This window comes from Aureococcus anophagefferens (assembly GCF_000186865.1).
Source record: "Aureococcus anophagefferens unplaced genomic scaffold AURANscaffold_39, whole genome shotgun sequence".
Taxonomy (NCBI): Eukaryota; class Pelagophyceae; order Pelagomonadales; family Pelagomonadaceae; genus Aureococcus; species Aureococcus anophagefferens.
In genome coordinates, this window is record NW_008705596.1 from 112,738 (window position 1) to 139,567 (window position 26,830).

The 26,830-nt window shown below is 54.6% G+C and overlaps 6 protein-coding genes across 6 annotated transcripts; 3 read left to right on the forward strand and 3 right to left on the reverse strand.

Annotated features, from left to right (window-relative positions):
* Positions 1–211: 211 nt before the first annotated feature.
* Positions 212–766, reverse strand: AURANDRAFT_67431 (hypothetical protein; the record flags this gene model as incomplete). The annotated part of the gene is given in 3 exon segments (XM_009042918.1): positions 212–339; positions 519–651; positions 671–766. 3 exon segments carry the CDS (start codon positions 764–766, stop codon positions 212–214), a joined length of 357 nt encoding a protein of 118 aa, XP_009041166.1.
* A 2,078-nt stretch (positions 767–2,844) lies between these two features.
* AURANDRAFT_67432 (hypothetical protein) lies at positions 2,845–7,181 on the forward strand (the record flags this gene model as incomplete). The annotated part of the gene is made up of 6 exons (XM_009042874.1): positions 2,845–3,099; positions 3,252–3,335; positions 3,683–3,820; positions 4,038–5,669; positions 5,913–5,951; positions 6,018–7,181. 6 exons carry the CDS (start codon positions 2,845–2,847, stop codon positions 7,179–7,181), a joined length of 3,312 nt encoding a protein of 1,103 aa, XP_009041122.1.
* A 1,889-nt stretch (positions 7,182–9,070) lies between these two features.
* Positions 9,071–12,310, forward strand: AURANDRAFT_72593 (hypothetical protein; the record flags this gene model as incomplete). Its single annotated transcript, XM_009042875.1, has 19 exons — positions 9,071–9,236; positions 9,292–9,366; positions 9,412–9,480; positions 9,571–9,651; positions 9,697–9,765; positions 9,818–9,898; positions 9,946–10,023; positions 10,070–10,118; positions 10,172–10,199; positions 10,257–10,317; positions 10,364–10,450; positions 10,505–10,568; positions 10,617–10,673; positions 10,888–10,948; positions 11,036–11,058; positions 11,101–11,194; positions 11,237–11,406; positions 12,018–12,075; positions 12,110–12,310. 19 exons carry the CDS (start codon positions 9,119–9,121, stop codon positions 12,308–12,310), a joined length of 1,524 nt encoding a protein of 507 aa, XP_009041123.1.
* Positions 12,311–12,766: 456 nt separating this feature from the next.
* Positions 12,767–13,429, forward strand: AURANDRAFT_33037 (hypothetical protein; the record flags this gene model as incomplete). Its single annotated transcript, XM_009042876.1, has 2 exons — positions 12,767–13,213; positions 13,295–13,429. Coding segments are annotated over 2 exons (582 nt in total), but the record flags the coding sequence as incomplete, so codon positions are not given.
* A 4,676-nt stretch (positions 13,430–18,105) lies between these two features.
* Positions 18,106–18,402, reverse strand: AURANDRAFT_8350 (hypothetical protein; the record flags this gene model as incomplete). Its single annotated transcript, XM_009042917.1, has 1 exon — positions 18,106–18,402. A coding segment is annotated over one exon (297 nt), but the record flags the coding sequence as incomplete, so codon positions are not given.
* A 613-nt stretch (positions 18,403–19,015) lies between these two features.
* Positions 19,016–21,837, reverse strand: AURANDRAFT_39128 (hypothetical protein; the record flags this gene model as incomplete). The annotated part of the gene is made up of 2 exons (XM_009042916.1): positions 19,016–21,127; positions 21,203–21,837. Coding segments are annotated over 2 exons (2,133 nt in total), but the record flags the coding sequence as incomplete, so codon positions are not given.
* Positions 21,838–26,830: the final 4,993 nt, after the last annotated feature.

The following is a 26,830-nucleotide window of genomic DNA, read 5'->3' on the forward strand; positions in this document are numbered from 1 at the left end:
GGATACCACGCACAACTCGTCCTTCTATATATTAGAAGCTTTCAGTTAAGGCGAGCCGCAGCGAGGTATCCGCAGTCTGGTATCCGGATACCAGACTGTGGATACCGCACGGCCCACTTCGTCGCAGACGCAGCCCGGGCTGCGTTTTCGCAAAAGTCGCAGCCTGGTCGCATTCTCCATGTATGGCGACCTACAGCCCGCGCGGCGACTCCTACAGCCTTCGTGACCATCGATAGCCACTCTGACGAGCTTTCAGCTTCCTCGGAGGCCTCGAAGCCGCTGCGGTCGGGTTGCCCCTGGCTGCGGCGCGTCCACGCCACATGCAAACGGTCCCAGGACCTGGTGCGGCTGGATGCGATGGTGTCGCTCGACCGGGGGACGTCCTGGGACAACCTCCTCGCGTCACTGGCGCTGGAGGAGTCGCGAACCGTCACAGTGTCCCGGCGGGCAGCCGCGGCGCTCGAGCCCCGACCAGACAAACTCGACGATCTCGACTCTCGCCGGCCAGACCTTTTAACAAGGCGATGCCGGAGTGACGACAAACGATCCCTGTCGCTGCACGAGCTCGAAAACAGCTTTAGGGGGTCGGGGGAGTCGAGCGCGCCGCATTCCAGCCCCTAAACTCGCCTGTCTGAGTCGCCGCGCAGTCGCCTGAATGTCGCGTTTTCACCAGTGTGTTGTCCGTGCGCGTGCGGCCCTCAAAGCTGCTGAGATCGTTGCGCAATTCCCCATATTTGCGGAGCTGCGCCACCACAAAGGCTGCCATACTCTCTCGGCCGCTCAGATGCGTCCTGCGGATAGTTCGACTGGATGTTTGATGGATGTCTGACTGATACCAGACTGCGGATACCTCGCTGCGGCTCGCCTTAACTGAAAGCTTCTATTAATATATTATGGACTATCAGCAGCGTCTGAGCGCGGAAACGGTGTTTTGCAACGACGTCCTTGCATGCGACGCCCTTCCAGCGCTTCCAGTGCGTCGGCACGCTGTCGCATATCTTCCGCGCATTGGCGCACGCGACGGCGGCGTTTCTGTCGTCGTGGGCTGCCTCGCCGCCGCCATGGGTGCCACAGCCGACGACAGCGACAACGTCGTCGTGTGCCTGCTACCGCCGTCGATGCGGTTCGGAGCACTGCGTCGCCGCGCGGCCGCGGCGCGCGGCGCGGCCCGGCGCCGGCGCGAGGGCGCGGCCCGAGGCCGGTTCCTGGCGGCCCGGGGCCGCGCGGCGCTCGCCGCGCTCGCGGCGGCCGCCGCGGGCCGCACGCGGCGCCGGCCCGCGGTCGGCGCCGCGCGCTTCGCGCGGCGGGCCTGCGGCGCGGCGCTCTCGGCCTGGGCGGCCCGCGCGCGGCGGTCCGCGGCCCTGGGCCGCTTCCTCAGGAGCCGCGTCGCCGCCTGGCGGCGGCCGCGGCCGCGGCGGCGGCCGCGCGGAGCCGGCTCCGCCGGGGCCTCGCGGCTTGGGCCGCGGCCGCGCGCCGCGCGCTCCGGCGAACGGCGGCGCGCCACGTGGTCCGCGTCCAGCGGTCTCACGCGCTCCGCGGCGCGCTCGCAGCACTCGCCGCGGCGGCCGCGGCCGCGGCGCTCGACGCGCGGCGCGCGGTCGACCTCGGGCTCCGACTCTGTCGCCGCGCGAAGGCCTTCAACCGCCACGCCCGCGATCACCCGCGTGGCTCCAGCGGCCAAATTTCTCCCACGCTTCGCGCGCGCCCATATTTTCCCCCTGCGCTACCCGCGCGCGCCCTGCCACTCGCCAGTCCCTGCGGTCATGCCGTCTAAGAGACCTATGTTAGAATCCGAGTATGCTAGTATGAAGCCCCAGCATAGTATAGCACGAGTATAGCCAGTATAAGGCAGACTTAGCATAGCCAGCATAGGCCAGTATGAGCGTCCCAGCAGGCAGCCTAGTGAAGCTGCCCTGCCGTGTGAGGGTGAACTATCGAGGTTACGCAGTGGCGGTACACCGGCGTCTCTGTTATCCTCACGTCACCTCAGCTGCCGTAGTATACGGGGGCCGGGGCTACTGGACGAACGGGCAGAGGATCTGCCTCACTAGGTCCAGGAAGACTCTCCGTCTATTACAGTGCGGGAGGCAACTATAACAGGGTTGTGGTCTGTCAAGTGCAGGGCACTGTGACCCATTCCGACCGGGGCGAGTTTCGGGGGAGCCATAAACCGGCGCATTCGCCGTACGGCGCCGCAGGACGCAGCTCCCCTAATTCTCGCGTCCCCCGAAATCCCGGAAGTCGCTCCAGCGACGCCCCCCAAAACCAGGCGCCAGCGGAGGCGGAGCGGAGCCCGGAGAGCACCCGGCCCGGCGGGCTCAGTGACCCCCCCTATCCGCGCTCGTTGCAATTTGGACCAAGAAAACATCAACTTTAGGATCAACATAGCGGAGCTGAAGAACAAAACCACAGGAGCCGCCGAGCCACCATCCCCGAGGGACCCCTCGCATCTGGGACTCGGAGGACACCGAAGCTCGCGGGCGGGTGCGCCCGGGAAGTCGTCCTGTGGTCCTACTACGACACCATGGGTTTCGAGGAGGTTGTAATTTGGACCACCCCAGCGGGATCGGCCTCCGCGGGCCCGCACTCGTCGGTAGCTGCGGCCTGGCGGGCATCGCAGAGTCATGGGTCGTCGGCGCCGTCCGCGAGCTCGCCGTCGGAGCCGTCGCTAGCAGCGTCGGCCGAATCCTCAGCCGGTTGGCGGCGCCGCACTCCCCGTCAAAGTCGTGGAGCTTCGACGTGGCATTGTAGGCCCCGCGGGGCTCGATGACGAGCTTGGCGCCGCGCCGCGCGGCCCCGAGCGCGGCCGCCGGACCGTCCGTGATCGACTTCTGCTTCTTCTTCATGGGGCTCTTTGTCGGACTCTTTGGAGCGGGCGCAAGCGCGCGCGCGCACGCTGCACGTCTAGCAGCGCCCCGGCGCGGCGCCCGTCCCCCCGTCGTCGTCCCGCGGCGCGTCGTCCCCATCGACCCGCGCCCCCCCAACGCCGTGGCGCGTCGCCCCCGCATGCTCACCGCCAAGGCCGCGGCGCTGCCACCCGATAGGCAGCCCGAAATCGGTCCCTCCGAGACCAAATCCGACAGGGACTTCGAGCGCCGCGTCCCCAGGGAGTGCCCGGGGGCGCGCGACTTCGAACCCGCGCCGAAGGCGACCAAGAATCGGCCGCGAGACAGCCCTCAGAGGCGGACCATCGTGTGGCTCTCCGTATGGTCCAAATTACGAACTGGTCAAATTGCAACGAGCGCTGATAGGATAACGCTAATAATCAGAGATACTGTAGTAAACCGGACGAGAGCTTCGACAATTGTAATGCTTTACCTTGTGTTCCAGGTAACGTCCATTACTGCTGGCGCGTAGCATGTCAATTCAATTAAGTATCCAGCAGCAGCGCACCACCGCTACGATGCAGCGCGTGATAACAATCCACGTGCCGGGTGATGTTCCATTGGGGATTCAATTCGCGCACTCAGCACCTTTGGGTTTGCTGGTCATCGCGTCACTGTCTCGAGATATTTCGTTGCGTTCCATACTTCAGAGTGGTGATGCGATTACTTCGGTCGCCGGCGTTCAGCTAGAGCCCGGCGCTTGGGACGACGCACTGCGGCAAGTCCGCGAGGCGTTGAAGCCGCGACCGGAGCCTAGGGAGCTACAGTTCGTGCGTGTTCTTGACGTGCCCACGCAGCTAGATCTGACCAAGAACAAGGCGTTTCGCGATCGCGTCAAGCTCCCGGCCAATATGCGGGCGGAGAACAAGTCATCCAAAAGCATCTCGGTCGGCGCGGAATTCATTGAGGCACTGCATAAGAAGCGCAAAGAGGAGGTCCAACTATTCCCAGTGTTAGTTAATTGGTTCTCTGTGACTGCTGTGGGCTGTAGGAAGAAGAAGAAGAAGAGCAAAAACGAGCTCTAGCGAGTGCTAAGTCTATCCATCCCATGGAAGGACTGATATTGCGTGCAATTTCATTTTCCTCGCTTCAGACGACGCATGCGCTAAGCCAGAGTCACGAGTCTTTGATTAATAAACGCGTTGCGAATAGGTGCAAGTGCAAAACGATAGCTACTGGTATCGAGCACGACGTGACATAGGTGGTGCATTGCATCTACAGAGAGAAGTGGAGCAAGTGACAGGCGACGCGGCAAGCCACTTTTCGCGCGGAGTTGGTTTTGAAGGATTCTTTTATGTCAAAAAAGCTAACAAGGATGGTGATGTCGTAGCTACGCGAGTCTCTGCGGGTACCGCGCCAACTGCAGTTAAAGCATGGAACCTCGCAGACAATGCATGCAGGGTACGGGACAGCAACCCGGCTGATATGCATTCGCCAGGCTTGCAGGGACGAGACCTACTGGGCACTCACTTTCAGGCAATCGTGATTTCGCCGATCTTCTGTGGCCTCTCACAAACTGAGCGACTAGAACTTATCGTTGATGCACTTCTGGAAAATCCCACCCCAAAAGACGAAGCTGATAAGCTAGTCAGTTTTGACTGCGTCCCAGCTGATGGAGAGTGCGCTTCCGTAGATTCTGGCGTTGTTTGGGTTCCAGAAAGAGTGCCCAAAGGATTTTCTCCAGGGCGGCTGACCTCCAAGCTTCAGTTTTGCGCACGTCTGACCGGCCTGAAGGCTTCAAAACTTAATGTTCGATTGATGACGCCAGCGCAGTGGAATCCGCAGATCCACGCGCCCTTGGAGGCCGAGCGCCACAATATTACCAGGGGGCGACGAGGCAAGCTCGGCACGAGCTTGAAATCAACAAGAGGTATAAACGCGGCAGAATCTCCCGGTACCGTTCGCCATTTGCTGAACCAAGGTCTTGTGAGGAGAGATGCAAACATAGCATCTATGCGTAGACCGGACCGGGGCAACTGTGGTGACCCGCTTGGACACTTCTTTCACGCCCTGCCCCCCAAACACCAGCTATTTGTTCTAGCGAAGCAACGGCGTGCAGACGAGGCACTGGAACGTGCTCAGCAAAAGGCCACGGCACGTGCGGCACGTTTGAACTATGTAGAAGAGCAACACAAGAAAAAAACGACACTTGAGTCTCACGAGACCAAATCTGGGTCTATCTTATCGAGCACTGCACGAGATCCAATCAAGGAACAACGCCTGCGGAACGCATTGTGCTCGGGAATGATGTGCATCGACAAGAAACGTGAGGCACAACTTGCGATAAGACTTCAGCGTGTCTATCGCAGCACTATGCTGCTCCGAGCTTTCCGCCGACGAAATCGCCGCCATCTCGCTGCTATCCGGATCCAGCGAAGCCTCCGTGGCTGTTATGGCCGAGTTTACCATGCCATTTTCGCACAAGTTTCGACACTCGCGGCAACTCGAATTGCTACTCGACATCGCATTGTTGTTGCTATTCGCCAGACACAGGAGCGCCGTTTGATAATGAATCTTGGCGCTCTCGTGATTCAGAACGCCCTTCGGCGGCACCACGCTTTCCACTATGTTTGCTGGGCACGGAAAAACTGGCAACATGCAACCAGGCTTACAAAATGTGCGCGCAAATTTCTTGCTCGCTCTAGAAACGACCTCATCCTCTTCTCTAGACTCTTCCAGCGGCGTCGCGCATGCCGGCGTCTCACCATCCGAAAACAGGACGGTCTAAAACAGTGTTTTATTGCCGTGCGTGCTGCAGCACGCATCGCGGCAACTATGCGTGGGGTACTTTGCCGCTTGAATTACTACCACAAGCTTGCCAGCGATGTGAACCAACGAATTGTTGGGCTCGCTCTGCGCCTCCTACAGCGTATCGCTCGGGGTCACTCGGGGCGGTGCCAGGCGCAAGGGGCTAGGCAACGGAGGGATAGTGCGATTCAAATACAACGCATTATGCGTGGACATGCGCAGATTTTGTGGCGCAGACGATTAGACTTCGTCAAATTTGAGTTGTTTTCCTTGGTGCAGCTCCAAAAGGTTGCTCGCGGTTACCTGGACCGTATTTTTGTGAGCCTAAAGCAAAATGAGGCAACACGCATCCGCCTGAGAACGATTTTAGTACCGCGCCTCCAGGCGTGTGTCCGTCGCAAGGTCGCGATGCGAGTCACAAAAGAGAGATTTGTCGCCATCACAAATAGTGTCAAAATACAGCAAATTTGGCGACTATGCATACTATGCCGCGAGGCTAAGTGGGAGTTCCAGAAGCGGCTTGTGCATGTCCGCGCCCAGGCGGTAACTTGCATTACTCGACGGCTTCGCGGACTCTTCGCAAGGCACCATTATTCGGCGATGCGCCACTCAGCCGCCGGGCATCGACTCAAGTCTGCTCGGATCATCCTCAGGGCATGGCTACGATATCGCAGCGTGCAGCGTTTTGCAGTTTTAAAGGAAGCATGGGAAGTTGAAAAGTCCGCCAAAACATTAATGGCCTGGCATGCTCTTCGTGATGATGTTCGAATCGACATGGCAGATGTCCGTGCCGATGTCAAGGATATCCGGTCGTCACGCAAGTGGGCACGGAGGCGGTTGAAGGCCCTGAGAAATTTCATGGCAGAGGCTGAGCTTCGGTTGCCCAAGGTCGAAACACAGATAGAGACGCTGGATATCTCTGATGTTGAGAATGGGTGGGCCGAGGCCCTGCAAAATGAGTGGGAACGGCTCACATCTCAACTCGCCATGGCGAGTGAGGAAAAGCGGATCATGAAGGTCCATATTAGTCGTTGTGACGCTGAACTCCTTGAACTTCAGTTAGAGTACGAAGATATTGAAGTTGACATCGACGATATCGCGGTGCGCGAGCAAGAGGAATTTGAGCTTCTACGCCGCCTTGAAATAAAACGCGCTGACGTACGTGCCCTGGCCGGGTGGGAAAGGCGCGTTCGCAATGAGCGCATGCGGTGGAGAGTGAGAGATGTACGCACACGTGTTCTAAAACGGGAGCGCAAAACCCGGACGGAACTTCTTGCGAAGGCCATCAAAAAGCGCGAGATTGCGATGTCGTCCACGCTTTCGATACACAAGCGCAAGCAATTTTTCAAGGAGGCCCAACGAGAAGCCACGAAAGAAGATCACGCCAACCGGGCGTCAATCTTGGCGGCAGCGGCTGCCGATGAGGCCGGCGCTCTCGGCAAGCTCAAGGACACATACGACTCGGTGATTTCTGGATGCGCGGCGCTCCTCCAGAGCGCCACGTTCGAAATGCGCAACACCGAGTCGCATGGCAATACACTCGGCTAATGCCCTGTGTCTGGCTGGACTGGGGTAATCCCTCCGACGGCGACGACCGCATGATGTCGTGTGATAGACTCTTGGATTCATGTTCAGATTGCAAGAGAACTTTTTGCCGTAGAGCCCAAGCCAAGGTTACAGCCACCTTGGGACACTTTCCTCGGGGGCGCAAGTGAGATCACCTCTCGTGTGATCCACGGCCGCGTTGAGCTAAAGAAGAAAGCAAGCAAGAGTCCGGCCAGACTGCCGCCTGGCCGCGTGTCGGGCCATGCGCAGCCGCGGCCTCGCCCACCGCTTTCGCGCTGCCGCCCCCTAGGCGCTTCGCCCGACGTTGTGGAGGAATTTCTGTAGCTTAGTGGCCCGCTGCTCCCTTCGTTATTGGCTATTTCTTATTGGCTCCTCTTGAATATTTTATCTTGGTATCTTTCCTTCCCTCTCTCGACGGGGGGGCAATACGATTCAAGCACGACTTTGGAACGAGTGGCTCTGAGCTTTTGTCCGAAGCCATTCAATATTTTTATTGCAGAGATATTTTTGAACGAGTGGTTCTGGGGCGTCGCCCCATGTCCGAAAATGCATCAAAAGTGCTGCAATAAAAATCGGGTGGCCAGGAAACTTTGCCCCGACGTCTCTCGGACAATAAGATCATGTCCTGAGTCATAAACCGGGCTGAACACGGATTCTTATTTGGGTCCTTCCAGGCTGGACACGAATACTTGAGGATCTCTGAATTGTCTTCAAGTTTGGTTAGACACAGAAGAGCGCTATGCACTCTGTGCCTGCTTGGCAGTCACTCCTTCAGTTCGCTGTCTATAAGACTTGAAACTGGACTAGAATGAATTAAGGAAGGGAAGGGAAGACTAGCAGGATACGCAGTAGGAGCGCAGTGGGGTAAGGTGCACTGCAACATCAAGATGCAGTTCACTGAAGATGAAGATAGAAATCTCTCTATCTCTCTAGAGAGTATCCCTAGTTAGGCCCCTCCTCTCATCCCTCTTACTTTTAATTCTCCACGGCTTATGCTAAGGAGAGTTGCGGGGCTGAACCTGAAAAGGGAATTCCTCGTAGTCAGTATAGTGAACTTGAAAAAGGGATCTATCTGAATTGGGTAGCTTCGTGATCCCCCATCATCCCCATAGTTTACACTACCCTGCTCCCTCTCTATCGCGACGCCACACTATGGAGATGGCACTGCACTTCCCCGTAACGTTGACATCAACGTTCCTTATTACCCTAGTTTGGGGTATTTCTCCCAACTTGTTACTTCTTCAAGTTGGTAAATGTCCTGATAAAGTAGCTTTCTAGTCAATCAAGATAATAATTTGGCATAAAGGGTAAGTTGAGTGAGCCTCAAGGCCCACCCCACTACCCTAGTTTACTAGCTAAACTCCCTCTCTCTAAAATAGGTTCGGCTGGCCACGGGGAGAAAGAATTTCGCCGGCGGGCTGCTTCAGCAACGCCGGTCAGATAAGAGCATAAGGTTCCGCATCTCCGCGCACTTGTAAAAGAGTGCCCCCCCGGAAAACCTCCAAGGCTACCCTTTCCAGCACCCCTAGGAAGGCGCTGCTGTCGGGCGACTCCTCCGTGAAGCCCGCGGCTGCCGCGAAAAACGCCTCCAGCGCGACCCGCGCTGGCAAGGCCCGCGCCTGTTCATTGAACGGGGCCCCTGCAGCTCCGGCGGGACTGGGTTGGACACAACCATGGCCGCCGTCGCTCCAACCTACACTGTGCCCCCCTTCCTCAGAAAGAATTTCGCCGGCGGGCTGCTTCAGCAACGCCGGTCAGATAAGAGCATAAGGAGCGAGTATCGACTGAGCTGCAATAATAAATAACAGCTCATTCTCTCTCTCTCCTCTGGGCGCTACTTTCCTGGCTAATCGAAGATTACCTGTACCAAGAGAGATTTCTCCCTGTACGAAAAATGAAGATGGCCAACTAATCTAACAATGGGTGAAGATCGACGTTGGAGTCAGGTCAATAGTAGTGGTTCGTCGCCGTCACCACGGTCTGGTGCGGCCTCGGTGATCGTCGATGCTCACATGTACATCTTTGGCGGTTACGGCGGTAGCCAATTCAGGGTTTTCGGATAATGATATTCATCGAACTCGGCTGAAATCAGGTGGGGGGCGCCTTGACGACTTTCATTGTTTCGATCTTGACAATACGAGGTGGAGCTGCGTAGAACCATCGAGCGGTGCATCCCCCGATACAATTGCTGAAGAAACACGATGCCTCGCAGGACTCACACCAGGAATGCGAGAAAATAATGGCCTTATTGAATTCCGAGGAAAATTGTACTTATTTGGTGGTACACAATCTGCGCAGATATTATACACAATCTGCAGATATTATTACACAATCAATAATATACCTCATTTTGACTTATAGAAATACATAGGCTACAATGGCCAGCAATGGCTCAACGATCTTTTCAGCTTTGATTTGTTTACAAAGGAATGGCATAATGTTGATCAGTCCGGTATCACGCAGGGTCTTCGTGTGAATCATATACTGTTGAACTCAGGTCAACCACCGGCCTCGCGCTTTGGGTATGTTTCAGTAGTACATAACAACTTCTTTGTGGTGTTTGGGGGCGGCCTGCCTGCGTCACCGATATGCCATCATGAAAAGCTTACGATACATAGGTTACGATGGTTCGACTTGGCTAAATGACATGCACCAATATGATTTTGAGACTTGGACCTGGTGTGCTGTCCAAGCCACTGGTGCTTTCTATTGATACAGAAGCAGTGTTCGTGACGTTGACATACAGGCCAGATTCCGTCGATTAGATCTTGTCCCTCTTGGTGCAAAGAGGGTGACTCTGTGTTTGTTTTTGGAGGCTATGATGGTCCAGCCAGCGCGAATATTATAGCGATGGGCAGTTTATGATGCAGGTGTTCAGCGCATGAACGACCTTTTTGAGTGCAACCTTGAGACACACACGCGACATACGTGTTGGGCTCACGCCGAGCATAGTACAGGGCCTTATCTCACAGGTGGCGCCAACTAACCTGCGGCGGTGCTGTCTCTTGCTGAGTTGCTGAGGTGCCGCTTTCTGAATTACTTTGTGTGCACGAGCAGGTTCCGAGCCCGCGCTACTTCCATGCCTGTGCGATCTACGGTGGGCGCATGGTGACGTTTGGTGACATACTATCCCAAGAGATAAATCTCGAGAAAGGGACCCGCAGGTGGTTACAATGGCGCAGAGCGCCTCAACGACATGCACGAATACTCATTTGCGACGTCACTCTGGACAAAGCTAGATGTATCCGAGGGTGACGTGCGCTCGATTAATTGGGTTGTTTATTTGCACAGTGATTGCCACCTAGGTTCCATCCGGCCGTTCTTCTCTCATTTCTCAAGTTTACGGGAACTCACTTTTTATCTTCGGCGGTTCGCCTATATTTCCTGTGGTGTCCAAAATATATTAAAAAAATAAAGGTGCGACACCACAGGATATAATGGTGCGAATGTCCTCAACGATTTCTACGAATTCCGGTTCGAACCCGTGGTCATTCCACCTCCAACTCTGGTTCAGAACTTGGAAGTCGGCAGAGCGAGAGAGAGAGGCCGGGCGTAGGTTGATGATATGAGGCGCCTTGTTAATAACAAAGACCTAAGCGACATCAAATTTATCGTTGAAGGCTGCACCATCTTCGCTTCCAAAGTACCAAACCTATGAACATTCGAAGAGAAGAGTCGTATTGTGAAGGTACACCTTGCCGCCCGCTCTGAGCACTTTTGCGCAATGTTGTACGGTGGAATGCGTGAAAGTACGTGCAAAGAAATAGAGATCAAAGGCGTAAGCTACGAGGTTTTCCTTGCTATGCTCGAATTTCTTTACACTGACACTGTATCAGACATATCACCGCGATGGCGCTTTGTAGCAAACTATGACTCGCATAACCCACGCAAGTTCTTGCAGGTCCATCGCGATTCCACTTATGGTCGTTTCTGAGCAATATCTTCTCGGTCGGTTGAAAAGCCTATGCCAGGATCAGATTCGGAAGTCTATTTCAGTAAGATCTGTCTCTTATTGCCGCATCAAGAACCATATGCAGGTCGAAAATGTGGTTTCTATTTTCCTTGCGGCAAAACGCCATTCAGCTGAAATCCTTAAGGATATCTGTCTCGCTTATATCCTGGAGCATTTGGAGGCTGTAAAGCTCGAGCGTGGATTCCAAGAGCTGAAACAGGAGCCGGATCTTCTCATGGAGATTATCCTTTCTCAGTAGCATGCGACTCTGTTATATCATATGGGACCGGTGTCAATTGACAATGCTCCGGGAAATGGTCTGAAACTTAACGCCCCTGAGTATTCCAAGTGCAGCAAACGCAGCAAAAAAAAAAATCCTAATCCCAGGAGACTAGAACTCCCGGGTTCCCCCGCCGATAATTAACCATTAGAGCCACCTATCACATGATGTGGACCGGGAGAGTGAACTGAAGTCAATGGAGGAAAAAAGGTTCTGTCTCACTGGCATCGCATTTCATTGATTTCCGTCCACTTGGCTTTTCGTATCTCCCACCACAGACTAGTCTATAGCGCATTAGAAGCAGCCCAAGAGCCAGCCCGGGCCACAGCTCGCGCCGCCGTCGCCGCCCCCCCGGGCCCGGCCAGGTAGATGATCAGTTCCGCCTGGCGCTAATGAGGTGGCTGCGCCATCCAAGCGCGGTCCGTCGGCCTTCATTCTGGCATCTTTAATTGAAACTGAGCTCACCCTCCCCTAAGGTACAGTCCGTAGTCACTACGGTCAAGGACAAAAACAACCATAGGGCTAGAGCGCCCCATAGAAGTATTTATTTATTATTTGTGGCCGCCGGCCGTAGTATGTCATAGAGGTCCTCCGTCGACCGCGCGCGCGCAGGTCGACCACCGGACGGAAATCGTGGCAAAATTGTTGAATTATGCCCCCGCCAAGCCGGCCTATCAGAATAGCGCGCTAGTCGTATCGATTGAGGGATTTCAAGGGTGTGGGGTCGCCGGTTCGGGTCGGAAGTCGTATTTAAATGTTCAACAAAACGCTTACTTGAAGGGAAGTATCACCCCAGATTTTGTTGACTACGGTAGCAGGATAAGCACAGTGGGTGAGAGGGGAAGCTCAGTGTGCTACCTTACGGTAGCTCAGTCATAAGATAGTAACTGATTATAAAGAAGGGGAACGGGAAGGAGAGCTTTACTAGGGTAGGTACAGTACTAGCATGATGGTAGTAGGATAGTGGTAGAGTAGCGTACTGTACTACAGTATAGTCATGGAGATATAGAGATAGAGAGAGAGGGACAGACATCAAGGTCCGTCTATATTCTTTGCATGTTAGCAAGCTATTTACTACAAAGGACGCACGACCTTCATACAACAGCACCATCCCTGAGGGCAGTCACTCGGTCACCCCCCAGCTTGGCTGTCAGATACACATCCTGCGCTACGAGAGGCGTGAGGATGAATAACGCAAAGCTTCATCCCGGACTGGCGGACCTTGTGGTAACCCAATACACGGGCGGCCGCGACCAGGCGCGCCGCTTCGAGGGACGTGGGAATGCGCAGTTCATAGGCGGGCACACATACGTCGGTGATTTTAAGGACGGCATGATGGATGGAGAAGGCGTTTACAAGTGGTCAGATGGAACGATCTTTACCGGGGGGTTCAGGCGCAACACCATATCGGGTTTTGGCACATATACTTGGCCAGATGGTACAGTATATGTCGGAAATGTTTTCCGTGGTTTCCGACATGGACAGGGAACACTCAAGGGCATGAATGGTTCCCCTTGCTACGACGGTGAATGGTTCCTAGGTTCCAGGCACGGGCATGGGACGCTCTCTTATAACCTTGAACAAAGCTCCCGATATGAGGGCAGCTGGGTAAATGACAATAGAGAGGGACGCGGCACGATGTATTATGCAAGTGGTAATATCTATCTGGGTGAGTGGTCGAAAGGTATCAAGTGTGGTGTTGGTAAGATGATATGGAATGATCGAGGTGAGCGCTACGTCGGCAGCTGGCTGAACGATCGACAGAATGGCAGGGGAGAGCATGTTTGGATCGAGGCTCAACCGCAGCATCAATGGTTGGGCACCCAGAGACACATGTGCAATCGCTTTTGTGGCCAATGGGAGGCTGGTGTGCGTCATGGAGTAGGAACCTTTTACTACGCGAACGGGGCGCGGTATAATGGCCAATGGTTTCACGGAATCAAGCAGGGGAATGGTCTCTTTATCTACGATGATGGCGCTCTGTATGCGGGTAAGTTCTGGCGCGACCATGTGCAAAAGGATGATACTGAGCGCGAATATCTAGATGCCAATCGCATCCAGCCTAATGTGCATCTACACATAGGGGACGCACTAGGTGAAAGCTCGACGATTGTGGACCAGAGGAGGCTCCAAAAAAACATTTTGCGGGCCAATTCTGAATTGAAGAACATCTACCAAGCGTATGTCACAAATGACATCGAAAGGGGGGTCTTTGCCATGTCTTTCCGCCAGTTTCGACTTTTTTGTTTTAAAACCAGCATCATCCCGGTGGTGCTCTCAGTCTCGAAGGTGAATAGCATCCTCTTAGCATTGCGTCGGCAGCATGCCGCCGTAATAAACATGGCGGTTCTTAAGAATTCCAAGCTAGCAAGTATTCCGAAAAACATTCAGCCTGGATATACTGAAACTATGTGTTCAATGCCATCTTTTGATGCAGCTGAGGCAGGTACAGAAATAGATATGGAGTGTGAACCTCTACTATATCGTGAATTTGTAGAGGCGGTTGTCCGGATCGCCATTGCAGTCGCTGCTCATCACAATCCAGAGCTGGTACCATCGGCCGCATTCCAAGATGTCATGGCAAAATACGTCAGACCGATATTGCCGTTGTCCACCGAGATGCCAGAGGCAGCATTGTCATCAAACCATGCAAGCATTTCTTTACAGAGGGCATTTTTCCTTATGTTCAACTCGGAAACAGGCACTGACGAAGGCCGCGTGCAAAAACTGACGCGCATATATTCGTCATTATGCATCCTGGCGCAAAAACCGGCGCCTTCTGACACTGATTCGCTTCTGTTCCTAGCTGAAGGTGAAGTTCTACTATCTGAAATGCAGAGTCTGTTGCCGAGCAAGTGCGAAAGTACCATCGGCATACTCGATGCAGCGTTTAGCAACTTGAAAACTGAGCCTACTCCACGGCCAGCACGGCGACTTCCGATATCCACAATGCAGCGCTATCTGCCATTGCGGGCGTGTCATCTATCTTCTGAGCGGATTTCCAGATGATCATGTATATGTGCCCGATATTATTTGGGAAAGATTTTTGCAGCGGGTGTATTTCTGGAATCGACTGAGACTCAGACTAATTTTAGGCCAACACCAAGCCCCGATTACCAGGGAGCCCGCCTCTTGGTAGAGCCAAATCGAGCATGAGGGGGGCGTATAATACAACTTGACTTTTGTTTGTCCCACCCCTCAGAAACCGACACGTTTGGTCGCGTGGGACAGGCCCTCGAATTTAACTCGAACATTTTTCTGGACGATTCACGGTTTTCGTCCCGCCAGCACTCTGGAATTTCCCACCGCGTGTCGCCATCGGTAAGATTTTGCTTACTTGGACCAGCAACCGCTTCCGACGGCGGGCGCCGTAAGCTCAGCACGGCCCGTGAATTTAACTCGTCGACCCAGGCGTGTTACAAGCAAACGCGTTTGGGTTAATTTATTGAAGTAGTAATCGAAAAAACCTCATCGAAATCATCCAAAACGGCATCGTTTCGACGGACAGGATAACGCTGCGGTGATGTGATGCGCCGGCACCGCGCCGCTTTGCACTAAGTGGTGCACGAAAAGCGCGCGTGCTGCGCCGTGCAGCGACGACGGGGTTCGGGAGCGCAAAAAATTCTGTTAGCGGCATTCTGCGGCGGCGAGACTGTCGATCACTGCGACTGCGGGGCGCGCCGACTCGATTTTTGCATTCCCGGGTCCATATACCGTGACAGCTGGCATGGGGCAACTCATCACCTCTCTGCGGTCGCCCTGCGACTGAATTAGGTTCGAAACTCCCCCGCGCGCGCGACGACGACGACGACGGCGGCGGCGGCGGCGGCGGCGGCGGCGGCGGCGACGACCGACCTACCGACCGACCGACCCAGAAAATAAGTGCCAGGAGCTCCCTGGGGACCTAGGGGGGTCGCCCGACGCCTCCCCAAGTACGCCCCCATCGGACCCGGTCGAATTTTACAAACCCAGACCCCCATGCTCGATTTCACTCGTATTTGAGGGGGGGCGCTCATCAGGCTCGGCATGGCGACCATTCCCACCGGGCTTGTTTTACGGGCGCCGTGTGGGTGGGCCGACCGGCCCTTCCGAGTCCACTCCCCAGGGTAGGTCGCAGAGGCGGCTATAGGGAGGTAGGGAAGTCGCCAGCTTGGTAATTGCATTTACGGCAGTACAATATGTTTCCGGTAACGAGTTAGTGAGTTTAGACCTATCATCATCCAGCTAAATAAAACTGCTGGTTGTGGTGGTCCTCTCCCAGCTCGCCGCTTCCCCGGGGTCCGGGGTGGCGCGGCTTATATTTTTTGGGTCATATGGTTTCTACTAACATCCAAGGGTTGGGTTTGAATGATGAGTTGCTGAGGCATTATAAGGAGGAGCTGACTGAGATGGCCTTGGGTATTTTGGATGGCAGGCCTTTCGACTCGCCCGTCCATGAGGGCATACTCCTGACTTGTATGTTGGAATTTCTACCATATGATGACTCTGATAAAGCAGAGTTTTCTCAGGAAAGGTTCCACAGTTACTTGAGCAAACTTAACGACGAGATAATAGAGGAGAGACGCAGAACGGAGCCCCCTGAACCCGAGTCACCGAACCAGACGCTGATGCAGATTCAGCAGACTCTGGGTCAGTTGGCTGGCCAAATGACAGATCCCCTCTCACCCACTGTGCTTATCCTCAGGCTGCTACTACGGACTGTACCTTAACGTCAAGTTGATGTACGGGACTTAGATTCTTTACACGTTCTGGGCGCAGCGCCGCACCCACGAGGCCGCTGCACAGCCGCGCCACCGACGACCGCGGGAAATTCGACGCTTTCTAGTTTGGACCCCGGGGGGGCGGGTGGGGTCCAAACTAGAAAGCGTCGATCCCGCGTTCGCTCTCTCCCCTTGTACTTTATTTCTCCACCGTATGCTGAATGTTTCCGGTCACCGGTGACGCGTTAGTGAGTTTAGACCACCTCAAGACCACCTATCATCATCCAGCCAAATAAAACTGCAGCGGCTGGTTGTCACACGGTGGTGGTCCTCTCCCAGCTCGCCGCTTCCCCGGGGCCCAGGGGCCCAGGGTGGCGCGGCTTATTTTTAGCCCGCCCGCCACCCTCCTTCGGCACAAATGAAGCACCCGCCCTGCCGTCGCTCCCTGCCGCACCCTCCCCCTGAGGTGGCTGCGCCACCCAAGCGCGGAGCGCAAGCGCGGCCCGTCGGCCTTCATTCTGGTATTACTGATCCAACTGAGCCCAGCCCCCCCTTGGGGGGGGGCTTGGGGGAGAGTTTACCTCGCAAGTTCACCTTGCTTCCTTTAGCCTCAGGCTAGTTGCGCAGGCTAGTGGGAGATACGAAAGGCCAAGTGGACGGAAACCACCCTGCGCCCGCCTCCCGTCCATCTCGGGCAATGCGACTGCAGTTTTTTTGCTGGGTAAAGCGCGATTCGCGCTTGCTTCGCCGTTGCAACTAGGCCTGTGGTTTCCTGATGCCATGATTCGGATGAGGATGTGTACGAAGAGACCTATGGCTTGACCACAACCCCAGCGTGTCCTTAGATCTGGCAAAACATGCCAGCTTTAATTCATCTGCAGTGTTCAAATGAACGCCATTCGTCTTCGTCTGGGTCGAAGGGAACGGTTTCATCCCAGGTAGGGTGAGAGACATGGAGAAAGCCGGTTGTTACCTGCAACAGGAACGGTGTTGTGTTGCTTCTGAAGGACGCTGCAGAGTCACATCTCGGATAACAAGGCAGTCAAACTCGCCTTCATCATCCCAGGTGACTATGACCCGAGAGCCAACAGGTGGGGGATCACGCTTCGGACGATTCTGCCGTGAGCGCTGGTCGGCCTTCGTGGCGGCTTCATCACAAGCGCGACGCCACTCGTCCTGCTTGCGTTTGCCACAACGTTTAAGAGCCCTGAGAGAATCCTCTGGGGGGTCCTGGCAATACGGCCGAAGGCCCGAAAGCGGAATGAAGCCCAGGGAATTTCCTGGAGGTAGGCCAAAAAAACGGACAATGTGCTTTGAGCCAACATGCTTCGCAGCTCGGTCACGAACTGGATCTCCGACACGGAATGAGCGTGGATCTAGAGCGACAGCAGGCCACCACGGTTCATTTTTCTTATCCTTTGCCCAGAGTAACTGCCCAAAGAAATGCCGCCACTCTGCAGGCACGTTGGCGATACGTTCCTCGAGACGTTTTTGAGCTTTAAAGGCTTCAAAGGATACGTCATCCCCACCTGCCATCGTTTCGAGAAGCTCAACAGACATATCCAAGCCAAGGAGATCAGCGATATCGTGAGTTGGTTCCAGGTCAGTCAATGCGAGCTCCACAAGCTCGCCATGCCGCGGGCCAAGCAGATGAGTCGCACGGAAAATCAGGGCATCCGTGCCGAGCTCCAGAGCTGTAGCCACAGCATCAAGTCGACCAATGCGAGGCTCATTGAGCTCAGGAGCGCTGTCGGATAGGGCAACGTAAGCGCCTAGAAGAGGATGCCCGACGACACGCCAAATACGCTTGGCAATCTTTTTGGAGGGGATCTTTTGAGATGGTTGGCTATGCGGCGGGGACCTGCGCTTGCAATGATCTAAAATAGAAGCTACAATTGCAGCAGCGTCTGGAGCCTTTCTTCGAACTTTTTCCACAGCATCAGGAACTTGTTTACAAAAGGCGATGACCCCGCACTTTAAGGTAGAGTTCCAGTGTTTTTTCAGAGAGCTATCAGTGCGACCTGGAAGTAGCCGTGCGATCGCTGCCCACTTGTTTCCGTGCTCCAGCACAGCTTCTATTAGTAGGAGGTCCTCCTCCACTGTCAGTGGTGCTTTGTTCATGGTTGGATCTAGAAAATTATGCCAGCGTTCCCGACACTGCTTGCTCGTGCGGTACGTGACCAGCGTGCGGCTGATTAATGTCCAGTTATCAGATGTGCCATAACGTCCCACGAGAGATGCCAGTGCATCGTCCTCTTGGACAGTCCAGGGCGCAATATTTTTCTTGCTGCTTTTTATGCCGCCATCATTGGTAGTTACCGACTTGCTTGAAGAAACGATGGGCTTCGTCTCTCCAATTTCTTTATCAACATTAGACTCATCAAAAGCGACAGCCTCTTGAATGGAGTGCATGCAATCTGGGTCGGGCATTTGGCCTGAAGTCTGTAAGAATGGCGAGCGCACCAGCTTGCGCATCTTTGAGATAGGAGTGTCATCCTCTGAATCAGTTGCCTCACAAGGTTTATGCGATTCTGATTCCAGATTAAAGGGGGGGGCATTTCTAGGCACTGATTCAAGAACTGTTCCCTCCTGCCCACATTGCGTAAGCCAGGCTGCCATACGACGCTCTTGGCTCGCCTTGAGTGCCGAAGTTTGCTCCATCTTGCGTGCATAGAGCAATTCACGAGCTTGCCTTGCTTCCTCGAGCCGATGAATGCGCTCTTGACGCTCTGCCTCTTCGATTTGCAAGCGCTCACGCGTTGCCCGTAAACGTTCTTCCCGAAGTGCCTCTTCACGGATTGCCCAGGCTGCAACACGCATTGCATGGTCGCGGTCTGCTCGCATATCGGTCTGTATGTCTACATGAAGAGAGCGATCAAAGGAACGAACGTAGGGCGCGATGTGCAGCAGAGCGCGGCATCGATAGTGACCTGGTAATCTACTACTATAGCGGTGCGACCGACTTGGGATTGCATGCTTAAGTGTGGAAGCTGTGCGGAATGCTTTGCGATTGGCATGGCTACCCGACGGGGGTGCTCCCGCAGTCAAACTGGGTGAAGTATCTCGCTCGTCGCGGCAGGCGCGACGGCGCGTGTTGTCGAGCATAGCATGAAGATGACGAATCTCTTGGCGGGAAACAGTCGAAAATTGGTGTGTACGGAGGGACGCAATGAGCGCGACTTCACGAAGTGCATTTTTCTCGCGCAGAGCATCGACATCGAAGCGGTTCGCAAGTTCACCGCCGAGGGAAACAAGATCGGATACCCACTTGCTCTCATTCTCGATGGGTACTTGCGGACCGCGGCGATCGAGGCGTTCCCGAAGGATTGCAGCAGACGCCAAAGAGTCCGGACACAGCTTTGCCCAGAAGTCAGGATCATCGAGGGCGACGCCACTTCCAGTCGTTTCAGAGCTTCCTAGTCCAAACCGCGTTGTCATCGCCTGAATGCCGCTCGAAAACTTGGCTTTAGACTTTGTTTGCGCAATTATTCTAGTTGATGCTCGCTCGCCAAGGATGGAATCAATGGAGGCATCCGCGTACTGTTCTGACCGATGCTTTTCATCCTCGTCACTCTGAAGAAGAGCATAAGCACCCTTCTTAAGGAGTTGCTCAAGCTGCTTGCGGTCGGGCTCTACTTTATCGTCACGATCTGACCCGCCTGAGCCGAGGACTGCTTTCTCGAGACCAAGCTTCCTGGAAGCACGTTCGAACATCTCGCCCTCGAATGAACGCGAGGCAACAAGGCGGTATACCATGACATCCTTTGTCTGGCCAAGACGATGGCAGCGGGCCTGTGCTTGGACGTCGTTCTGTGGGTTCCAGTCGCTGTCAAAAATTACAACTGTATCTGCAGCCTGAAGATTGAGGCCCACGCCTCCAGCTCTCGTAGAGAGAAGAAAAATGAAGGCATCCGAGCAGGGGTCGTTAAACCGATCAATGGATTTCTGACGCGCGGCCATCTTCACAGTCCCATCTAGACGCTCGTACATGAAGCCATTGGTATCACAGAGCTCAGCAAGAAGATGGAGTAATCGCACGAATTGGGAAAAAATAAGAACCTTGCGACCCTCAGACTTGAGGCGCGGCAACAGCTTAGTGAGTAGGACGAATTTGCCACTACCTCTGACGAGTGAATCAGGCTCACTCAAAAGCGCGTCGTCAATTCCTCGCACCAGAAGAGCATGATTACAGGCATTGCGCAGAGACATCTGCACATAGTTCAAACCGGCAATGCCGCAGTTGATGCTGCTCAAAAGCGATGCAGATTTCTCATAAATGGCACGATAGAGACGTTTTTGCATAGTTGTAAGCTCAACATCAATGACAGTTTCTTGTTTCTCGGGAATGTCCTTGGCGACATCTTCTTTAACACGCCGCAGAAGCCTCGGTTCAAGAATCTCGTGCAAGTTTGCGAGCTCGTCGAGATCACCTCTCTCGACACGAGAGAATTCAGCAAAGAACTGATCAGACTCTTGAAATTTGTCGCGGTCGGCAAAGTGGAGGAGGGACCAGAGTTCACGCAGATTGTTCTGTAGAGGCGTGCCTGTGATCAATAGACGCCACTGCTTTGAGATTGGCGTATGCGCTAAAACTTTTTCTAGGCTCACTGCAAGCTGAGATTTGTCATTCTTCAATCGGTGCGCTTCATCAACAACGCAAACGCGCCACACAGCTCCGCAGCGCGCAAGAAGCGCCGTATCATGGGTGATAGTCTCATAGGTCGCTACCAGTACGTCAAACCTTGGCGACGTGTCTTCACCCCACTCAAAATATCGCATGAGCTCTCGTCCACGCGATGTTGCATCGTGATATACACAAACCTCTAATCGAGGCGCCCAAACAGCAAGCTCCCGTCGCCACTGTTCGATCGTACTTAAAGGCACAACAACGAGTGCCACAGCTTCACTATGTACCAATCCTAGAATGCGGTCCAGCGCGCAGCATGCTTGGGCTGTCTTCCCAAGGCCCATCTCGTCCGCCAAGATGCAACCGCGCCTATTTTTAGTCAGCGTATCACATGATATCTGATAGGGATTGGAAGCTAAAATCAATGAGACACGGGGACAGTACCCACACGTGCGGTTAGCTACCATCCAAGTCACACCCACCTCCTGGTAGTCTCGCAGCGTTCGGGCGATCTTGATATCCTGGCCGAGCGACGATGTCTCCAAATCATCTGGTGCAGAAATGTGCGACGCCTGCGTACGCTTTTTTGCTGGCTTGCTCAGATGTTCAAGATCGACGAATGGTGTATCGGCAGTCCTACTTGCTGCATCCGCGGCACGAGCAGCTGCCGACCCGTCCACGCCACTTGGAGGTCGGTAGAGCCGTAGTCTGACAAGCGTTGTGCCCAGTGCAGCCTGAACCTGCTGCCCAATTTCACTGAGGCTGCGACCCAATACTTCCAACGTCCCAATACAACAAATTATATCACCGACATTGATAGGGATCACAGGACTGCTTGGAGTGTCGCGTATCTGGGAAACCCGCAGCGCATGCCTGGCGCCGCTGGTAAGGATATCTGCGTAAGTAATGGACTGGATATCGATCCGCGGAATTTCTACTCTTCTTAAGATGACTGCGTAGAGAGAGCCAGCTGGTGCGCAGTCTGGCAACTGCGGTGCCCATCTATTTGGTTCGCCACGATCACGCCGCGAAAAGTACAGGGTAACTTCTTTATCTGTCTCTTGGTCCCCGGCAATATCCTCAGCGGCCTCCCAAGAACATTCTTCGTAGGATCTGTTGCGCCACTTAACCAAGTACTCGCGCCTCGGCTTGGAAATCGAAGTAGGACGAGTAACTTGGCGTGCGCGCCAGAGCTGGACAAGCTCTACTGAACGTCGTGGTAGCTCCCCATATCCGCCCCCAGCCTTCAAACATCGACGGCAACGGTGGCTTTCCCCCGTGGAACTGCGGCAGCAGGGACGATCACAATGAACACATGCGACGGCAGAAGAGGAGCTATACTCATTGAGCTCTGGCGTAGTATCAACTCCAGTGAGCCAAGTCTTAAAGAGACGCTCACAGCGCATACCAAGCGCATCTGCAATAATACCGATGAAACTCTGCGCAGCATTGAATCGCTTGCAATTTTCCCAGATGATCTTGACGGTGCGCTGGACTTCGTTTGCATCTTTGTAACCTACAAAAGACCAGATGACCCATCAGCGCCATGTAATGAAGACGTGGGGTTGATAGAACTTCGATACGAAAGTTTGGTGTTCACACTCGGAGGCACGCCGCTGGCGTCCATCCGCTGCAGCGCCGTCCCCAAGTCCATCGGCTGGTTCGGCGCGATGCCGGCAAGGTATGTGGGGTACAGAGCAAGCGGCACCGGTGCTAGAAACGGGTCTGCATCCATGTCTTCACAAAGACTTGCAACAACACACCCGCAGAGGGCAACCTACGATCACCGCGACTTCCAGCCCCGTATTGCGAGGCGTCTGAATTCCACGACGCGGGGGGGACTTCGCGACTCAGCCTCCTGGTTGGCCGTTGCGCAAGGTATTCTTTGCTGACAACGCGCCGACTATCCGCGAGCTCACCCGTGGAAAAAATGATTTCATAGTCGAAGTCGGTTTCATCGCTGATCCGGGTTCGTGCGGAAACGACACGTCCACGACACGGTGATGGCCCAGCCGATTCTTGTTCTTCTTCATCCAGGAGCGTGTGATACTCTGTGAACCAGTCCCCAAGTAGAGGGTAACCCTCCAGGCACCAAGCGGAACCCAGAGTGTGGAGAGGGCCAAAGTGAGCACAATCAGGCAATGGAAGTAGCTCGTGTTCGGCGAAATGGGGATCAACTGCACCAGGATTGAGGAAGCGCGGTGGCAATTCCTGTGCTACACGGCAGTCCAATATCCGCTCCACGACTTCGGCATCTGTCTCATCTTCGCTGATCTTATTTGCAAACCGTAAAAATGCAGCTCGTGATCTTTTTCCGAGTCGGAGGGCCTCTTCTGCCGAGAGCCACGTAAGATTAAGTCGGCTCCCACCAAGAGTGCGGCAGGCGTATTGCTTGGCGAATTTGCCGTCTGCGCCGACGTCAAATCCTTCGATAATGCACTTTGATGTCACAAACTCGACCACATGTGTGTCATCATCGTCTATTTGTGGTTCGAACACCGGTGGTCTTCTAGCGGGTTTCGGTTTCGGTGCGGTCGCCGGAAATTGTGTGTCACAGTTGACGCAGCGCCTTGCGCGAGTACCATTAGTCGAACCGCAAGCTGAACATAGTTTGCCCTTGAACGTATACTTGCGCCTTTTCCGACCTCGTGTTCCTCCATCTCCCGAGTCGGAGTCATGCTCCTCCTCGTACTGTCGCTTTGATGCGCCGCGACGTGCACGCTGTGGCTGGCTAATTGCGCCCGTTCCCGGATTGAAATTCATCGGGATCGACGGTGGCGGCTGGCCAGCCTCATCTGCTGCTTCGTCCATCTCCTCCAACATCTCGTCCAGCATTTCGACGTCGGAGGGGACCGCCGACTGAGCTCTGTGTGTCAGGGCGTCCCGCGTCCTGGCGTCCTGGCCGAGTGTGGTCGCGGCGCGGTGCTCGGGCCTGGGAAACCCAACGAAGCTGAGTTTGCGACTTGGCCCCACCACTTTTATATGTGAGTGGCCACCATTCCAACTTTAGCGAATTTGTGTTCTTTAACGTCTTCTCTTTCAACACCGACGAACTCGCCTGCCCCTAGACAGGCTCTTCCTGCGTGCTGCTCGTTTGGTGCTAGTGGACGTGAATATTTCCCCTGTACAAAAATACAAGTCGGGGCTTTTAGAAAAGAAGGTGGACAGTATTAGGATAATCACAGTGGGATGTAAATCCTACACCCTGGTACAGCGGGACCCTTCAGCAGCCCCCTTCGTCCAGTAGAGTCTGGGATCGGCGCACTGAACGCATCGCGGTGTTGAGATGGCGAGCGATATGCGAATGTCCCCACGACCGTGAAAGCACCTGTTGTCCCATCGCATCTTTCACGAGATCACCAGGAAGTAGTTCGACCGAACCCTCTATGCCCGAGCCGCCCAAAGACACGCCAATATTCCCCGTAGATGAACTTATGGTCAATTTTGGCGATGCTCTTGACCTAGGTAATTGAAACTCAAGGCAAAACAACAAGGTTCTACGACACGGAAAAAAGCAATTACTTCCGGCACCAAGCTCCATTGATGCATTTGGCAATTACGAGGTTGTATTTGCCCTCGAGTTCGGCGTGTTTTGCACCGATCGCCGCAATTCCAGCCTCGGCGGTGTCAACTCGTCTCCTCAGGCTGTTCACCGAATAAGAAGCACGTCCAAGAGCTGCGCGCGTAAATCTCAAGGCAATCTCACCTAATTGGTGAACTTCACCTCAGTTGTGGCGAGGGGAGGGAGGGACCTGTGTCCTTCAGGCGGTGTAAACTGGCCGCGTCGTTCTCAGCAACCACGAGCGCCTCAGAAGCTGCACTCAGTCTGCGATTCATGAGGGCGTGATGACGGCGAGCGTGCCCCTCCACACATAGCAGCTTCTTCTGTGTACGTACGAGCATCTCGTGCCAGCCGAAGAGGCGCAAAATCATCAGGCCCTCAAGAGCTCTTAGCTCCTCTACTAAAGAAATTCCAGCATCGTGGATGCTCTTTCGAGCTGCTATTAAGCTGCCTAGAGACCTGTTTTGGAAATCGGCAAGCTGTGCACGACTTGCTTGCGCGTCGGTGATGGCCCGCTCGTGTGAGCTGCGCAACGCTTCAAACGCGAACTCAGCTGCCGCCGCGCGTCTGATGTTAAGTACACTATAAAAAACAGCTTCTTGAGCGACCGAAGTATGTGCCCCGGAAAGCACTGCTAGGGTGGCTACGTCCTGCTCTGCCAATCTGATTCGAGCCTTGGCCCGTGTGGTCTCGTGTGCGCGCAGATCATCACCTGCCTGCTCTGAACTCGCTGCTGCTGCTGCTGCAACACCGGATCGCGATAGAGCTATCGCGGTGCGAGCTGCGCAGACGCTTTGAGCCGCGGCCGCAACAGCAATGTCGCTCGCGTTGCCACGTTGCATGCTCACTATCATTCCCATCGCCTTCTGATTGGCCATCATTGCGGCAGTGAATGCTGCATCGAGGTTTCATGGGCGTGTTCAGATTCCACCGCTCTGGCTAACGCGCATGAATGAGCAGCTTCGGATGCCGCAAAACCAGCGCTCGCAGCATCAGAGGCAGAAACAGCGACAAAACTTGACTGCAGCTTCAGCTGGGCTATCTCAGCAGCCATCGCGAGACCTGCCGATTCGGCAGCTTTGACACGATCGAAAGCCAACTCAATTCGCATCTCAGCAATATCTGCGCGATGAGTTGCTGCAGCCGAAGTGGCTCTCGCCATGTGCAAATGCCTCAAGGCTGCTCGCGCCGCAGCACGCGCGTTAGCAATCTCCCTGCGTAGGCTACCCAGCACGGGCTGGCAATACTTGTTGCTTGCAAAAAAAATTGGATCCTCGCGACCCGGCACGCGGCTTGTCAAAGGCGCACAGACTGCGTCTACGCATACCCCAGTCTCCAAGTCATCCCGGACATCGAAACGTTTTCTTTCAATGCTCGAAACAGGCATCGTTACGCCTGCTATCGCACCGACGACATACGAGATACCTGTTTCGAGACGGTGGCGTAGCCGCTCCGATGACTCTGCTCTTTGGCGCTGCAGTTCTGCATCCTCTCGATGAAGTATGACCTCTGCATCAAGACTGCAGACCTGAATTGCTCGTCGCTCCTCAGAGATTGAAAACTCGGCTTGTGCCCACTTGCGCGCAGTCTCAGACACCGAAAGCATGCCTCTCAAATCCACTAACTTGGAACGAATGCGTCTCAGTTCCTCCTCTGTCTGCTTTAGCAACCTTTGGCCTTGTGCCGCGCGATGATTTTCCTGCTCCGCGAAAACCAAAGCTGCCTCTACCTCTGCGCTTTGCGCGGCAGCGACTGGATCCTCCTGAGCTTGCCAATACCAGGGTTGAGCGCCAGAAATCATGGAGAAGCCCGCAGTTTAATCAAAGGGACATTATTTATCATCAGTATTTTGCCAATTGACGACGCGGCGCCGACAGCGCGCGCGGGGCAGCCAACTCACCGGGCCGCGTCGTCAATTGGCGCAACACACGACGGGCTTGGGGAGCGCCTCGCGCAGCCCACATCGTGCGGCGCGCTGCCAAATCAACGTCGTCACATAAAAATTGCATTTACGGCAGTACAATTGCATTTACGGCAGTACAATATGTTTCCGGTAACGAGTTAGTGAGTTTAGACCACCTATCATCATCCAGCTAAATAAAACTGCTGGTTGTGGTGGTCCTCTCCCAGCTCGCCGCTTCCCCGGGGTCCGGGGTGGCGCGGCTTATATTTTTGGGGGTGATATGGCTTCTACTGACATCCAGGGGTTGGGTTTGAGTGATGAATTGCTGAGGCATTTGAAGGCAGAGATGTGTGATGTGTATGAGATGGCTATGGGTGTGTCGTCAGAGACGGCTGCGCCGATCCATACCGACACACTCCTGGCTCTGATGTTTGAATTACTACCATATGATAATTCTGATAAATCAGAGTTTTCTGAAGGCACATGTCAGAGAATGTGTCCATTTTTCTTAATAGTCTCCAGGAGGTTTCGATAGTGAACGGGCGATTGGTGCGTGGGGCTGAGAATAGCGGTGCATGAGAATTGTGCTGAAAAATTCCCCTTGGGG